This window comes from Microplitis demolitor, chromosome 3, assembly GCF_026212275.2.
Source record: "Microplitis demolitor isolate Queensland-Clemson2020A chromosome 3, iyMicDemo2.1a, whole genome shotgun sequence".
In the NCBI taxonomy this organism is placed as follows: Eukaryota; Metazoa; Arthropoda; class Insecta; order Hymenoptera; family Braconidae; genus Microplitis; species Microplitis demolitor.
The window spans coordinates 22,161,908-22,179,129 of NC_068547.1; the positions used below are offsets into that span (position 1 = coordinate 22,161,908).

The 17,222-nt window shown below is 37.9% G+C and overlaps 1 protein-coding gene across 1 annotated transcript; it reads right to left on the reverse strand.

The window, feature by feature from the left end:
- Positions 1-643: 643 nt before the first annotated feature.
- LOC103569748 (hemicentin-2) lies at positions 644-15,466 on the reverse strand. Its single transcript, XM_053737315.1, has 7 exons — positions 14,606-15,466; positions 4,491-5,955; positions 3,171-4,399; positions 2,912-3,077; positions 1,449-1,633; positions 926-1,201; positions 644-820 (listed from the first exon to the last, which is right to left on the reverse strand). The coding sequence occupies exons 1-7, from the start codon at positions 14,676-14,678 to the stop codon at positions 660-662; spliced, it is 3,555 nt and encodes a 1,184-aa protein (XP_053593290.1). The 5' UTR covers positions 14,679-15,466; the 3' UTR covers positions 644-659.
- Between the last annotated feature and the right edge of the window lie 1,756 nt (positions 15,467-17,222).

Below are 17,222 nucleotides of genomic sequence, written 5' to 3' on the forward strand. Positions count from 1 at the left end.
ATCTCCGCGCCCGTAAGGAGTCGCTCTACTATCGATCTGTTTTGAGACGCCGACGCCGAGGACGAGGGATCATCGGTAGTTTTTGTGGCATTTAACTCGGGGCTCTTCGGAGCTTGCAGTAGCAGTTGATCAGGCACTTCTGGAACAGCCTCAAGCAAACCTGAGCGATCGATACGTCGAGTCAGTGTTCCTCCTCCGCCACCCCCTCCTATTACACCCACTGTTGGATGACCTAGAGGATTTTCCGCACCAGTGAGATGCCGTGATCGACATCGCGTTGGATCTGGTTCTACTATTTCTAGAAGACCAGACTTATCAACACGACGGACCTGAGTTATTTCAAAGTCCGTCGGCGGCGAAGGAACCCCGATTATTTGACCACGTTGTGAGCGCGTCGTGCGCAATGGAAGAGTGCCATAGTAGTCGGTTGGCGGTGGTGGCATTCCGTCAATACCATGAACACGATATGCTGATGAGCGATGAGCTGGTCCCGGTAGAGTTCCGAAGTTACCGGGATTAATATTATTGCTGGGTGTCATTGGGGGATTTGTGTCTGTGGGATTCTCGATTACTATTTCCATGTGATGATGGTGGTGGGGGGCCTGCTGCTAGAGCCAAGTGGTTCGCGATTTACTGGCTCGCGAGCCAGTAGGCTGATCTCAGACAATTATCTCCCTTATTATTCTCGGCCGTCGGCCGTTGGGAGTTGAGTATCCGGATTCGAGACTCTCGTCGTAAGAGAGGCTCACCTGTTGGGGCGGCTTTGCGTCCTCGTCGTACGCTTCTTGATAAGGCAACCCAGACACGTCATACGGCGAATCTACAGTAAAAAAAAAAAATAAAAATACATTATTTAATGGTCGTTTAAAATTACAAAATTACTATCTGTCGAGAAGATTAAATGATAATAATGACGGTGACTTACCGACATGTTTCTGAGACTTGACCACATTGGGATAGGGCTCGGCACAGAATTGTTGTCTGCTTAGGTTGTGGTTCTCGCGGTAATCCTCACGCTGCGGAAGATAGTGTGGGTGGGCCGGGTAGTCAGACTCAGTAGCAGCGTATCCGCCAAGATCGTAAGGGGGATTAGCGCCATTGGCCGCGGCTGACTTCATCTGCCAAATAGAGTCCTGGGAGTTTACGGAGCCACCGTTATTTGAATTGGAATAGCTGTTGTCCAAGTAGCCCATGTTGACACCTGGCAAACAAGAGTACAGAATCGTGTGATAAATGTCACTGCAATAGTCTCGACGTGTTGTGCTACTCCGCAGTAGCCCATTCAACATCACTTGAGCAATATCACTAATTGAACTACTCTGTCTATGTATATATATATATATTATAAAGTAGAGTAGCACATTCCTGTATCGCCAAAAGTGCGGACATTGAATTAATAGCAGATGTGTCTGTTTGTATGTAGTATCAATTGACATTTCGACACTTACCGTTTTCACCATTGATGTGATTGGGCTGACGCCAATTATAAGCCGGTTGAGCGTAAGCAGGTGTTTTAGAGTCCTCCATAGCGAGAGCTCGATCTAGACTATGCTCGAGTGCCTTGTTCTCGGCATAGTACGGTGGCGGGGCTTGGGTCTGCTGTCCATTTCCAGTGACCAAACTTGGTCGTACCCTGAATCATAAACGTTAAATTCGTTTGTCACCTCACTGTATTATTATTACTACTACTAGTACGGGTACTTGAAACTATAACTATAACTGTTACTACACACTAGACTATCGAGTTAGTTAACTAGGATGACTGGCATATATAACAAGTTGAGAGAAGCCAGAAATAACAAGTTGATGTTAGTTGTGCAGGCGAAAATCGTAGAGCGGTATAGGCGGGTTATATAATAGCAGAGAGTAGGAGATGCGAGAAAAGCCTGGGCAAGGGTTTGGGCGCGTATATATTCTATGTAAGCTTGAATAAATTATACGAGGTAACGCAGTAGTATCTGACTTTAAATTCACTAATGAGATCCCGGAAGAAAATCGGCCAAGCGGATGTTGAATAAAAGAGTCTATGGCAAAGTGTTCTTAGCTTTTTCACGTTCTATTATTACTATTTTTCATCTACACACGTAAATTGGATTGCGGTTTTGAATTTCCTTGAAGTATACAATGCACTTACAAAGCCGGATTATTGTCTATTCTGGTAATGAGTACCGATATGAATTACTTTACTATTTTCTTATCTGAATGAGGGCGCGTGTATCTGCAAGAAACCCGATGAATAATATTTCACGCTATTATTACTTGCTTTTACGTTGTTTCTTTTGTAGCTAGTTAGTATTTTATGCATAGTAATGATCAAGAGTCGTTGTCACGGATGATAGAATACGGAATATGAATATTATCACAGGCTGTCTTTGCAGAACGATCTAGTTTCAGCATTACGTTGGTGTGGATTTTCCGAGGCAGTCTGTGTAGCAAGAGCCAGAGTGCTATTACCGTTCACTGGCCGAGAAGATTACTTGGACGAGCATGACAACGAGCGAGTCTAGGTGAGCGTAAGGTTTTTGTTCGGAAATACGATGAGTCAAGGGACGACCCTTGGGAAGAGCGACTTGGACTTATTGTTTTATGTCTCTACTCCGTCCTTCTTTCTGTTTTGTATCGCTCGTTTCTTTATCGGATACACAGAGGGACTTTCATTTCATGCTCTACGGTGTCACGATAGCGCAGAGAGCCAACAAAGTACATGGAGTAGAGGTTCAGACCGTGAGCAAAAAAAAATCACGGGTAAATACTAAAAAAATATAAATAAACTTTAAAGTAATGTGGTATTGCGGTTGATGCTGTAAATATATTAACCCGAGTGTAATTTTTCTCTGATGTGGATGCATATAAATCAAAATGTATGGTGGTAATAACAGTTATAGGAATAGTAATAATAAAAATGACTTACGCGTTGGAATCCATTTCGTAGTCTTTGGCTTTGGCCGTGTGCTTTCTTTTGCATCGGAAGAATAAAAGTAACAGAGCTGCAAAAAGAAGGAACACTGCGCCACTGACTACTATCGCGATCAATGTTGGCGTTGCTATTGCATTTGCTTGAACTAAAGACGGTCCAACTATTGGAGAGAAAATGAAAAAAATAATGTTGCATTGAATTAAATTGAATAAAATTGATATTTTTGCAATGCTAAAGGAAATATTATTCTTACCTTCAGCTTCAGTCCAATCGCCGCATTTTTGTTTGTCAGATTGCAAACAAAGTCTTACTCTGAGACGTGATCCCGTATTGGACATATCTGGGTCATTGAGCATTCCATCTTTGGTAGTGGCTGAACTGCCTAGAACTTCGAGCAGCCACTCGTCTACTATTTTCCAGAGGTCGTTTGGTCCACTGTCCAACCGTTCAATAGATGCTACCACAGCGAGACAAGTCGGCCCGACATTTATTACAAGATTATTGCTCTCGGGATCAAATGTAACGCGATTTGGTGCAGGGATTTTAGCGACCGTTGTGACAAACGTTTTTTCGTCTGAATAATCAGAGTGGTTTTTAGTATTGTACGCTTTTACTTTGAATGTGTACTTTTGATGTTGCTCAAGGTCTGTAATATTGCAGGGATTAGCACGCCGACAATCGCGCTCCAGCCATTGGCCAGCTGGACTACGTGGGGATGCGCAGTCTGGTGCAATTGTTTCATCCTCGCTGGGTATGCGCCGATAAGACACGAAGTATTTAGTGATCTCAAGACCGCCGTCAAAACCAATTTCCCACTGTAATGCCACATAAGTTGGTCCGATCTCCAAAGCTGTGAGATCTGTTGGTTTCTCTGGTGCGCCTTTGGGTTGCAGCGTAATTACGGAGGTAGTAACACCCTGGGCATTTATCGCATGACAGCTGTAGTTATTGTAATCTGTTTCCTTGATACCCGTTATCTTCAATACCGAGGTATAAATATCGTCATTTTCGAGTATTGTCCCTATCTCGTAATGTCCGTCACTGGACGAGCCCTGAAGGGGCGCCGAGTTAGATCCATATTTCCATTGGAACTCGGGCTTTGGCCAAGCCTGTACTTTGCACATTACTTCAGCGGTTTCCCGCAAATTGTAGGCAACTTTGTTGTGCTTGTGCAAAGCTATTGGCGCATGTTCGACCTTTAACATCATCTGGGACTCGACTCTTTTAACGTCATTGCTGAATACACATGTGTACTTGCCACGATCGCTCGCAATTATTTTGTCAGTTTGAGGACGCGCGTGTCCGAGGAAACTCAGAGTTGAATTAACAGTTATAACATTGCCGTGACCTTTTGAGTGTCGCGTTTCTACTTTGTATAGACTCACATCCGCAGTGAGATCCTCTTCGTCTTTCAACCAACGGACTGAGGGCACTGGTTTACCTTGAGCGACACACACCACTGAGAAAGATGATTCCCCGACTCTGTAAAACAAAATTTAGTTAAATTAATATTTTTTTTTCTTTTTAAATAGTAGTAAAAAGTGACAGTAATATAGGAAACAGTATTACTCACTTTCTTGTGACGTGGGGCTGTAATTTAGTGAGAATTTTGGGTGGCTGAGTGACAGTAAGTTTGATAGAAGCAGCTTCGCCTGTACCAATTTCATTGAGTGCATGACATTTGTATGTACCGTCATGACCTAGATGGACTGAAGGTATGATAAACTGCGGTCCAGTTGTCTCAATAGGCAGCTGTAGACCCTGATCATCTCCCTCCTTCCACCATTTGTACTGAGGTTCTGGATAACCAGCGGGGCTAGCCATACATGTGAGTATAACTCGCGTATTTTCGACCGCAACCGGCGAGTCTGGAGTTACTCTAGCCGGTCCTGGTTTGTGACGTATGCGAATGTTAACCCGTGCCTGTGCTGAGTAATTCTTGCTCTCACCACCGGTAGGATGTATGATATTGATCGCCTGACAAGTATAATTCCCAGCGTGATCAGCGGTGACGCGATTCAGCCGCAATAGAGGTCCAGATTCACGGAATTCCTGTCGTCCTTCACGAGTCCACTCGATAATCGATGCCAGTGGATTTGCGGATACATGACAGTGTACTGTTATTGTATCTTCAACCTCAGCAATACGCGTTGTGTCACCTTCTATCTTAACTGTCGGTGGATACAGTACATCAAGGGTCAGCGATGCTTCACCACTTTTTCCAATATTGTTGTCCGCTTCACAGGTATACTTTCCGGCATCTTGAACCGCTACTCGTGGTATCACGTGTTCAAAGCTGGTCGCAATAAAACTTCCATCTCTCATCCAACGAACCATACCGACTGCTGGTTTTGAATCAACGTTACATTTTAAAACAGCTCTGCCGTTTACCTCGACCTTTAGAGGATTTTCCGGGCCAACTGTCACACGAGGAAAGTAGTCAACGTCTAATCTCACAGACGCATTCAGTGTTTCGCCGTCAGGCATAGCCCGATTACGTACAACACACCGAAAAATAGCTCCGTTGTCATTTTTCGTCGGTACAATCTCAAGAGTGCGACCAGTGTGAAGAAGTCGTACGCTGTTGTCACGATACCATTTTACCTCGGGTTCAGGGCTACCTCCGTTAGTGTTACAGTGTAACTGAAGAGGTTTGCCCTCAGTGGCTGGGGTCGAAGTCGGTGAAATAGTTGGCGGTCCCGGTGCCCTCAGTACCGTGAGTGTCACATTTTTGTGATACAAATTCTCCCCACTTCCGCTCATCTTGATACGACATTCATATTTACCATTATTGCGTTCATATGATACGTTGCGAATTTCCAAGTCATAACGCCCCTCTTTAAGGTTCATGTAGACGCTATAATTTGGCGACAGGGGCTTGTCATCGATTGCCGCATTGTCGTGCACATTGTTAGTGTGAGTTAACCAGAAGCTCGTGGCATTTTCTTTGACGTTCTGAAATCGGCATCTGAGCAGCACGGTTGAGCCCTCTTGCGTGTCAACTTGGCTTTCTTCGGCTGCTTGCACTTGTGATAGAGCTGTAACACGAATAAAAACAAGCCATTTATTTATTTGTATATTTATGTTCATATATATGCATATTTACATATATTCATTAAAATAATGTAATATAATAATTATGCGGAGTTTATTTTGCGACATCATGACAACATATAGTTTACTCTGCTTAATGTTTTCACTTCATTGACATTTAATAGTATCGTTCATGATAAATATCTATATATAGATATGCATTATCATTATCAATAATAAAACCCAGCGTTTGGGGATTGCGGTGATAAAATCTACTAATAATGTTATGTTGAAAATTATACGAAAATATTATACAGAGGAGCTTGTTGAAGCGCGCATCAGTATTTGTAAACAGTATATAGCTGTTTTTGAACGAGTATTCAAATTGACTCTTTTATAGGGTCATTTTGAAGTAAACAGCAAACGGTAATCGATAAAGTTGTCTGTTCTTTATTGTCCGTGATTTCTCCTGCAAATTATTGGGAAATAAATTCAAATTGGCAATAACAATAATCTTGGCCTTTGACAATTCTGCACATCCTCATTTTATTTTATTTTTCGTTATCTTTAAATCCTCATTCCATCCCATCTCTCTACCCAAACCTTTATCTACATCTGTACATATAAATACACATCTATCTCAGCAAGTCGTCGTAGTTGTCGTACTCGGTCTCTTGTCGTCTGCTAGAAATTGAATTATAATCAACAAAACCGAGGATCTCATAAACGATTCGAGAGGATGGTACTAACAGATAGTAAGAGAAGAGGAGGTTGTCTTCAAACGAGAAATTCGCACACAGGAAACTCGTCCAATACCGCGGGAAGGAAAAGACGCTTGGTTGAACAAGTGACGTCGTTACAGCAGACGAGGAAAATAAAGACAAAGGGAGTAAGGAAATGAAAAAAAAAAAAGTTAAACAAGAGGCCCTATATATCTATATCTATATATATATATCTATACGAGAAAGTCATGCTCTCTACTATTGACTCAAACAATATCGAGAATATAAGCGTGATATCTTCTCGAGTCTCTGGTAAAAATCGACAACCAGAATGTGTAGTAGTATTCTTTATAGAGTACTTGGACGTTATCATCCCCTTTTCTTCGCCGTCGTCAACATTTTATCTGTCTATCTATATATACCTAATGTAAGAACTGAGAAGAGAATAAGCAGTGAGCAGAGAATGCCAGGCCAAAGAGCCACCGGATGTTTTTATCGCGAGCATAAATTTGTACCAAAGTTTCTTTGATGATGAGTTGGATCATGATACTTATAATATTTACTTTCTCTCTTTAATTCACTGATAGCTAATATATTATTCATGGAGGATTATCAAGTCATGTATATACATACTGGGATATAAAACAGACGGATGTTAATAGTATTTATAGGAGAGACGTCAGACATGAACGCTTGATATGACATTTGTCGTTACATCGCGTATTAGGTAATACGATCTATGATACATCAAATCCCACGTGGATTATTTTCATATCTATCTGTATATAGATGACATACAACCCCAGACATACATACATCTATATTTATATATATATATATATATATCTTGGTAAACTATAATATGATGATAAAACGCGAGTTGTCAAGCGTATTCGGATCACGGTACTGTTATTATCATATAACTGGCTGGTATTCTCAAAGTGAAGACGTAAATTTACGTTGAATTTTACGAGAGAGCTCTTAACACGAAAGTACCGTTACCTCGGGTTATGTCTCGGCTCACGGCGAATTGTACGTTTACATTGCTGGACTTAAACGACGGTTTACTGTGAATGTATGCGGGTACGTTGGGATGCGTAGATATAGAGGCCATCGGCTGGAGATGCCATCGAGTGACCGTTGATTCGTGGAAAACACATACGGAGGCTGCAGCATCAACTGTTACAGCTTAACAGTTCTGTACTCTATAGTCGGTCTATAAATGTGGCGCAACATGGGATATCGCTGTGTCGTATAATAACAAAGGTATAAGAGCTATTTTGAGTAACTAACGTGATCAATGATCACGTATAATATATAAATGGAGGACCGAGTTTACTACATCTTTTCATGGATACAGTAATTTCTATGTGACGGTGTAAGTAATATAATAGATGTCATCGCATCACCACTATCTTTACTTTCCTTCCCGTTTATTGTCGAATGAACAATCCCAATTGAAGATCAATGAGAATCCGCTCGGGACAATCGTTTACATCACTGTGCCGACTTGTAATTTATTTTAATTGTATCCGTTTTAATTTTTTTTTTTTTTTTATTAAATTTTATAATCAATTCATTTATTAAATATTTTTCGTTAAATTTAATTATGAAAATATTTCATAATATCAGCGAGAAAATTCAATAATATCGACAAAAAATATTATTTAAAAAATATAGATGCAACATACTAAAAAATTAATAACATTTTAATAAAGCAGAAGTTTGTTCTTAAAATAGCATAAAAAAAATAATAAAATGGCTGCACGACGAATATCGAGATTCCTGAGAGTTAATAAATACATTTACTGGAGGCAATGACAACGTTATAATAGGAAGAGGATTATTGGCCAACTTCGACGAACAATTTACCTCGGGGCTACATTTCATCATCTACTACGTGTCGGTACGCAGCAGTTATAGAGTAGTGGATACCGAGAAATAAAATAATGCTTTACAATTCCCCGTGTATTACTTTCTTGATTCTTCAGAATGGTAAGTAGACTCTACATACCAAACTCGCTGTGTACGAATAAAAAGTACACTGAGGAAGGAATAAAAAAATCCTCATTAGAATACAGCCTGCGTGTCTTACTAACGACTTACGAGGATGAAGAACAAAAAACAAAAAAAAAAAAAAAACAAATAAAGAAAGAAAGAAATAAGTTGAAAAAACTCGAAATAAGGAAAATATAAGCCTGTGTCTACGAGTCGTGACCGTCAGTTGGCACGTCCACAATTGCAGACCTTAGCGTATGCCATCTGCGTATACAATTCGTGTCCACATTGGTATTAATAGGAATAGGAGTAGGACTGGGTGGAGTGCCCAGTAGAAGGGTATGCAACCAGAAGAACAGACTGTATGCTTATTTAAAATATATATATGTGTGCGTGTATGTGTGTAAGATTCTTGTTGAGGTCGCGAGCTGGTCGTTGAATTGTCGTAGCGTGCCAAGCACCAGGTCGAGCACACTCGTCCTCCCGCGAGTTGTTTCAATTCGTAAGCGGTGGCGTACTAGGGATTTCATTTTGCTTGTCGTCGTCGCAGTAGTCTACTCCACTCTCTCTCTTTCTCTCTCTTGTCGTCTTATCGACTTTTTTACAACCTAATGGACCTAAATAAGTCTTTATCGATTAAACTATGCCGGTATTTTTTATTTATATACTCATACATTTATATAAATATACAAAGACTTACACATAATACATAAAAAATACATGGCCTACGTCGAGCGACGAAGTCGGTGAAAGAAAGTAGGAGAGCTAGACATTATAGTCATTTTACATTTCAACCCCTTTTTCCAACCACACTTATAACTGCGGATATATGGCGTCATCACTCGGCGCTTACTACTCCCAGATTTACACCGTGTTAAATTAATTTACGTCTCGAAATATATGCATTTGGCAGTTGAGCTACATAAACTTGTTCATGGCGACTTACACTTTTGGCACCTGAATGTCGGTATCTAGTTTTGTTTAAACCCTTTTTGCTATAGGCATTAGTTCGCGGTCTTTAATGTACACTAAAAAAATTCGAACTCAATCGCTTTCTATGCAGTAATTTAACACGTTGCTGTCGAATGCTAAAGCAAATTAACTCTTTGTGTATAGAGAGTGTACATTAAAGATTTAAGAGCGTATATATACGAACAAGTGTCGTAACAATTGAAAGGACGGTTTTACATGTAACTTGCGGAGTTGCCACGACACTAGTTTGCTACTGCAGCTGAATACGATCGGTGGCGAAAGACCTTTTCCTGTAATTCTATACGACTTTACGATCGTAAATGCTACTACTTTGTGGTTATATATGTATATGTGTGAGTTTATAGTTCAAGTAGAATAAAAGTCTTTGTAAAAAATAGTCACACGTTTCTTAGAAGTACTATTTTCATTTGTTTTTCCGACCTATGTGATGCTTTCCACCGCGAGCGTTGTTTTTTCTTACTTACTGCTCTGCACTACTATTTGAGAAACTCAACTCTACTTGTATTTCTCGGTCTTATTCGTCTTCTTTAGATTTTTTTACATTCTTTCCTCGTGAGACGAGTAATCGGACAAGTATGCCAAAGAAAAAATAGGAGTGGGAGTAAAAGAAAAAGAATAAGAAGAAGAAGAAGAAGTAAAATAAAAGAATGAAAAATAAAAAAATAAGTTTGACGTAGCCCAAGCTCTCGCTAGAGGACGCTTCCCATCGGGACCTTTTAGCTCGGTAAGCTCAGCTGGATGGGACACCCGAGTATCCTCTATACTGGCCAGCAACTAGCACACGGGAAACTCACATTTTTCCTTCGACAACCCACTCACTCGATACGTGACTGAGAAAAATACTCAATGCTCACTGCAGTGACTTATTCTCGGATTTTTTACTCGACAGATTGATCACACATTCACTCAATTTATCGTCTGTTGCAGAGAAATAATAAAAACCACTGCGTCGATATTTATTCGCTGTTTTCTTTTGCTGTGGAAATGCATTACACAACAGGTAATTAAGTGAATTAATACTTTTTTAGAATAATATGTGGAAAAGAAAAATAGCTAAGACGGAGATGGATGGAGGCCAAGCGTGACGGTGCTTCACTGCTTAGCTTTAAAAATACATAAACGAGAATTCATCAAGGATGACAGGCCTTTATTGCAGTAATTTTTTTTATAACCGTACAGCGATAAAAATTACGTAACACGAAAAGGTGTAAGCAGTGTTTCTTTTATTACTCTTTAAATACGTTGCACTCCGTTTGCCGTTGTCACTTAACTCCACAATGCAGAATGCCATCATCTGCTATCTAATCAATGAAATGTATATCTATATATATGTATTTGAGAAAGCTTATGTAAAGGTTGATTATCAATTGAATAGAGAACTACCAGAGCGTAAAATCTATTTGTTCTATAGTAATAAATTTAATGTTAATTTGTATTATATCATAAATAATCAATAAATATTTAATTTGATTGGTAGGTCATTATTAAAGTGACATGCTCATTGGCATACCCATTGAAATTAATTATATTAATTATTGCGTAAAATAATTAAATAGATTTGTATACATATACTTATAAATGTATATATATGTGAAAGGATAATGTGGGTATTTATTGGATGCAGATATATAAATATAGACATTTACATTGGTAGAGAGCATCAGATTCTCCAACGAGTGCGGTTAAGTTATTGCGACTGCAGTGTATACTCAAATGCTTTAAATGGATCCAGTATATAACCCGACAACCATGTTGGTTGTTATTTTCCGTGTCATCACTTTGTGGTCATAAGTAGAAAAGAGGGATAATTGATATCCCGAAAAACCGGCTGGAGAGAGAAATTGAACGAACCGAGGTATCACAAGTCGAGGACTAATGATTTTGAAATTTTATATTTCCATGGCGATAGTCATCAATAAAGTGCTTTTTTGTGATGCTGGTAATAATGATGATAATAATAGTAGTAATAGGATGAGTAAATTAATAATGATGATAGATACTTTTTTATGAATAATAACAGACATTAGAGCTGGAGATTTAACGAATATAAATCCGCTTAATGATACATACATAAATGATGTCATGAATAAATCAAATTTTTTTTTTAAATTATTATTTTTATAAAAAATTATACCGCTATGATATATTCTATTTTATGAGATATTATTTATAAATAAAATACATCTATATGTATATGTATATATATATGAATGTATTTTGGTTTTAGGTAATTTATATAATGTTTGCTATATGGGGAAAAAAATTAATACTCAAATTGTTGGTATAAATTTAACCGTCATAAACATTTATACGAATAAACTTTTCATGATGATTTATATAGTGTGACATGTATATATTTATGATGCTTGGTATATATAAATTATATATGATTTAAGTTACTTCTTTTTTTTTTTTAACATTTTGAAACTATTGAAAATGGAATTTTCGATCGATCGTTGGTGATAAAATTATTTGCCACATATTACTATTCCGAGTCACGCGCATTTGATATTTAATATTTAACATTTAATATAAAATTTATCATACGCGAGTATCTGCGGGCGGGTTATTGTTTGAAATGTATAAAATTTATTCCCGTTCTGTCAAATCAATATAAATAGATTTTGTTACGGACAATTGCATAATTTAAATTGTTGATGTTTAAAATTGCGTATATATGTAAGGTAGGAGTATGTGAGGATGACAAAGTATTGAAGATAGCTGAGTGGAAATATGCCGAGGTTAAATTCAGGTGTGGTTAGATGCTTTGTAGTTTGCCGTAGCATCAAATAATTTTGGTAACGTCACTAATAACGGGGGCCCTTTGTAGATAACGCACCTAAATGTTGGTATGCAAGTACAGCGTACCATCACCATCACTACCTCCAATAATAGCACTTGTGGTTGACAAAAGACACAAGAGACAAGACAAGAGTCATATTATTATTGTTTAAGTATCCATAGTCTATAGTTTGTATGGATATTTTCTTTGTTGTCATGACATGGAGATAAAAGCCTCCTTCAAAGAGTTGAGTCGAGTGAAATTTGTCGGCGGCAACTGAATTAAAGTCCCCTGTTCGAAAGGACAAAATCTAAAATTAAATAATTAACATCGATAGCCGCGAGTGAGAGTTCTGTGACTTGCAATTGGCCATTAGGGCATTTAAATAGTCATTGAGTTTGTCCCGATGGAATTAGTTGAGCGTTGAAAACCACTTGGTTTGTACTTCGGGGCAATTTCCACTGGTAGCATTGCTGCTGGTCCTGGTTCTGCAACAAAACTGGTATTGCTCCTGCTGGTACGGGATATTGGTGCCAGCGGTAGTTCTGCTTCTAACAGAGGGTTTAGAATTGGCTCAATCTACCCTCTCACCTATAGCTGACTGCAATTCCAGATCACTCTCTCGTAACACACGTCCGGTGCAGTTTGCCGTATCCCCAGGCTGAACGTGAGCAATGCTGATCGCACGTACGCCACAATACCTTTGAAACGTGTACTCTGTTTCTGCGTTGCCACTCGGGCTACTTTCACGGCCTTGATTTAATGCTCGATCAAACTCTGCTAACACCAACATAACTGGCTACCGCTAGTATTGCTGTGGCTTATTGCTTTCTTGCTGTTATGCTATTGTATACTTTACTTAGTTTCGCTATGTAGGACTTTATTTTACTCCGTCTTGCCTGACTTAACTTTCTGATACACGCGTCATGTTTCGTCGATCGCGATCGTTTTTATATATTATATTACTTCACCTTTATACTTTATTAAACTAATACCATTACTTTAACTTCTGTCGGAGCTGATCGATGATTAAATGGGATTCGAGGACAGCCGTCTCGTTTAACTACATGTATATACATATATACTTAATAAAGTTACACTAAAGGGAATAATTAACTTATTTAAATATATGTAAATATTATGAGCAATTGTTTTTTTTTTCATAGCTTGTTGCCGAATGCTAAATGTTTTAATTTTATTAAAATTTGTTTGATTAAAATAGCTAATTAAATTGAGCTCCGCGAGATTTTTCGTTAAGTAACTTTTCGTTAATGGAAACTAAAATTTTCATCATTCAATTTTCCAATTGAAATTACTCGTGTAAATTTACATTGTCCAAAAATAAAATATAGTTTTTTAATAATAAAAAATTAACACTCAATTTCTCTTACCCCGGCCATTTTTACGCTAAATTTTTTCGGAGCATTATAAAAATATATATACATACATATATATTTATTTAATTAAATTATTTAAATAAGTGATTTATTAATTTGCTTAAAATAAAATCTCGTCATCGATTCAATCTGCATATATTTAAAACCTGTATATAAATATATATGTATTATAATTATTATTTTTAATTAAAATATGTAAATATAAATATTCTATAAATATTAAATTCGGGTGTTTTTCTCCATTTTAAACAAGTTTTATTAAATAAAAAAGGCATTATTTATAAAAATATATGAGAATCAATATAAATAATTCAATATATAAAAGTTTACAAAATCGTATTTTGTGTAACTTTAAAAACTTTATCACACAAACTTACGTTAAAATAAACTTTTAACATTAAATAGAATGTCATTGTTTAATTTATCACCCGTTTTGTGCCAACAAAACGACAGTTGTTTAAACAAATAACGCACGCAATTACTATTCGACATTTGTAAGTCTCGATACTACAGTACATAAATTAAAAAAAAAAAAAAGATAACATTCTTTCGGATAATTCAGCCGTATCGAAACGAACAATGCGTACTCCACTTCTCGTACCATATCCAGCTGAATTCCGTTCTCGCTCTACTCTTTAATCTTCAACATTAACATTAACGTTTTACAAAACTCATTTCATCGTCAGTTTCCCCCTTTCATAAAACTGGCGGTAAAATTTAAAAATTTAAAACATTACTCCAAAATTAGCAATCAACTACTCACCGTTACACAAGAGCAAGATTGTTATGTTTATCCAGAGAAATTGCATGATTCTAGACAGCTCTCTTGTATCCATATTGACGTAAATGACCGCGGTAATATCTCATCCACGTCAGTATTAGTAATCCACTTGGCACAGGTGGCAAAAATGTTATCAGCCCACGAGGGTAACTAGAGCACGCGCGGCAAACACGCGCTTTTAAGCTTACCGCACAAAATATATGTATATATAATATTTAGTTTCTCTTGCATGTATATATTTTGTAAAAAAATATATAAACTCAAACACTTAAAAAATAATAAAAACCAAAAAAACAATTTTTCACCGTACGATATCGTACCTCATTATTTGTCTGCTCAATCACTTGTTCCGATCACTTAAAAAAATCACTCGGCTGCAAATCTCATCAGCGAATAAATATATCTATCACACTATTTTCTCGCTCGAATATATGTAATTACAGATCATAAGTAACATAACACAATATTGTTATCCATAAATAAAAAAAATTGGCACAAGCTCCAAAAATGATACACAAATCACACGAGCTCACACAGCACACAAATTTATTTTTTAAATAAATTTAAAAATATCCTAGTGGAATGTTAAAAAGAATATATATATGCATATATATATTCTTTTAAAAACACTTTCACTTGTGGTGAATAAAATAATTGCACTTAAAAGTAATAGTATTTTGATTACTAATAAGCGATCCTCAGTTGCGTGCACTGGGAAATTAAAAAAAATAAATAAATAAAAACAATAAAATTGGTGGACTGTTGGCGCGAAAGATGTGACTTGGATAGATGTACTGAGCAAAAGTACATGGGAGAATGTTAAACATGCGCGCCTTTCAACGGTCGCACGGCAACTGAGCGTCGGGACGCGTAAGCAGCAGTGCAACCCCCCACCGCATCGCTTCCCTATTTTTTACTCCACTCTCTCCCGTTCTTCGCGTAACGTGCACTATACTATATATATGTATATATATATATGTATTTATATATTGGTAAGGTATGGTAGAGAGGGATGCGTACCTTGCCTCAAGTTGTACCTTGGAGGGGATTAAGAGACGTTCGTTTCCTCAACTGGTTTGGTACTAATACTATGAAATAGGAAGAGTGTAAGGGGAATGTGGACATTATGGAATGGAGTAAGAGTAAGAGAGACGAGTGAACGGCAACGACAGTGACGTCAACAACCAACGACCAACGATGAAGGAAGAACAAGGATGCGGTTGTATTTGTGTGTGCAGCTACAGCTCCGCATCCCATACCATCACAAAGGCCAGCACAACTTACTGTATAAACATAAACTGGAAAGGTGAGCCCTGAGGATTTTGAGGGGAGAGAAACGACCGTTTTTGTGTGCCCTTCTCCCATCCGGTTCTTAGGCCGTTGTGTTGGACCCCTTGCGGCAGGTGGTTTTCATCTTTCGAGGCCTGCCGGACGCCCGCAGGGTCCCGACTATTTTCGTGTCCCCTGCTTACATTTTTTCCTCTTGTTAAATACATACAAACTACTCCCTAAAACTATTTTATATTTTCCCGTTTTAGAGCAACCAGCAGTGTGTTGCTGCAGAGCCTTATGTTTTTTCCAGTCTATCTGCATTTTTATTCGTTGAGAGATCTACAATCTACATTATTATGTTACACTAGACTAGTGTCTTGTCTTTTCTAGGGATCCTCGGGCTGTTTTTCAAGTCGAAAAGGCATTCACGTCCGTAGATCCTTATCCGTACCTGCTGGCTTATGCCAATGAACCACTGCTGCCAGGTACATACGTACATCCATTCGTTATGCACGTATACTTTTGAATAAAATTTATCATTTCAGTATGACTATAACGTACATGCTTCCATATTTTTATTTTTGTTCATTAAGCGTGTGTGCATATAAATAAGCACATCGATATTTAAAAGACACGATCAATAGCCAGGAATAAAATGAATGCTTTTGACGTTATAATAAGACCCGAAGCTTAAAAAGTGTTGGATTGGGAATGTACATTCGCTGTTTATTCGCCGCGGTCTATGTATGTATAAAATATACACGTACGTCAGATCAGCAGGTGCAACAGAGCAAACCGATGGAGAAATTAGTCTGCTCCCCTCGGTTCTGATGCTTTGATGCTTCTCCTATCATCAGAAGCCTGCGAACTACACAGCTAATTAACAGTCTATGCGTGGCTGCGCTCAGTGCAAAAGCGAGATGATGTTTCATGAAATGAGATTCACTTTTTTAATCTGTTTCATTATTTCTATTATTATTGTTATGACCGATACTGTTATTATTATTATTATTGCGATTATTGTTATGAATATACGTAAATTTTTTACATATTTATTAGACTATTAAAGCTCGTACACGGATTCCCTGATATTGAATATTTATTTATTTATATTTTTTCGAGATTAAATATGACTGAAAAAAAATTTTCATGTACAGTCAAGCGGATTATCTGAATGTGCGATTATTGTAGCGATTAAAAGAGTTTAAAAAAATACTGGCGTTGAAAAAAAATGAATGTCGTGGACCGGGAGAGACATCAGCAGCGTGAGGGCTCATAATTCTCTGGTGGGTTTTGTGGAGCAGCACCTGCCGTCCCCTCGTGGCCA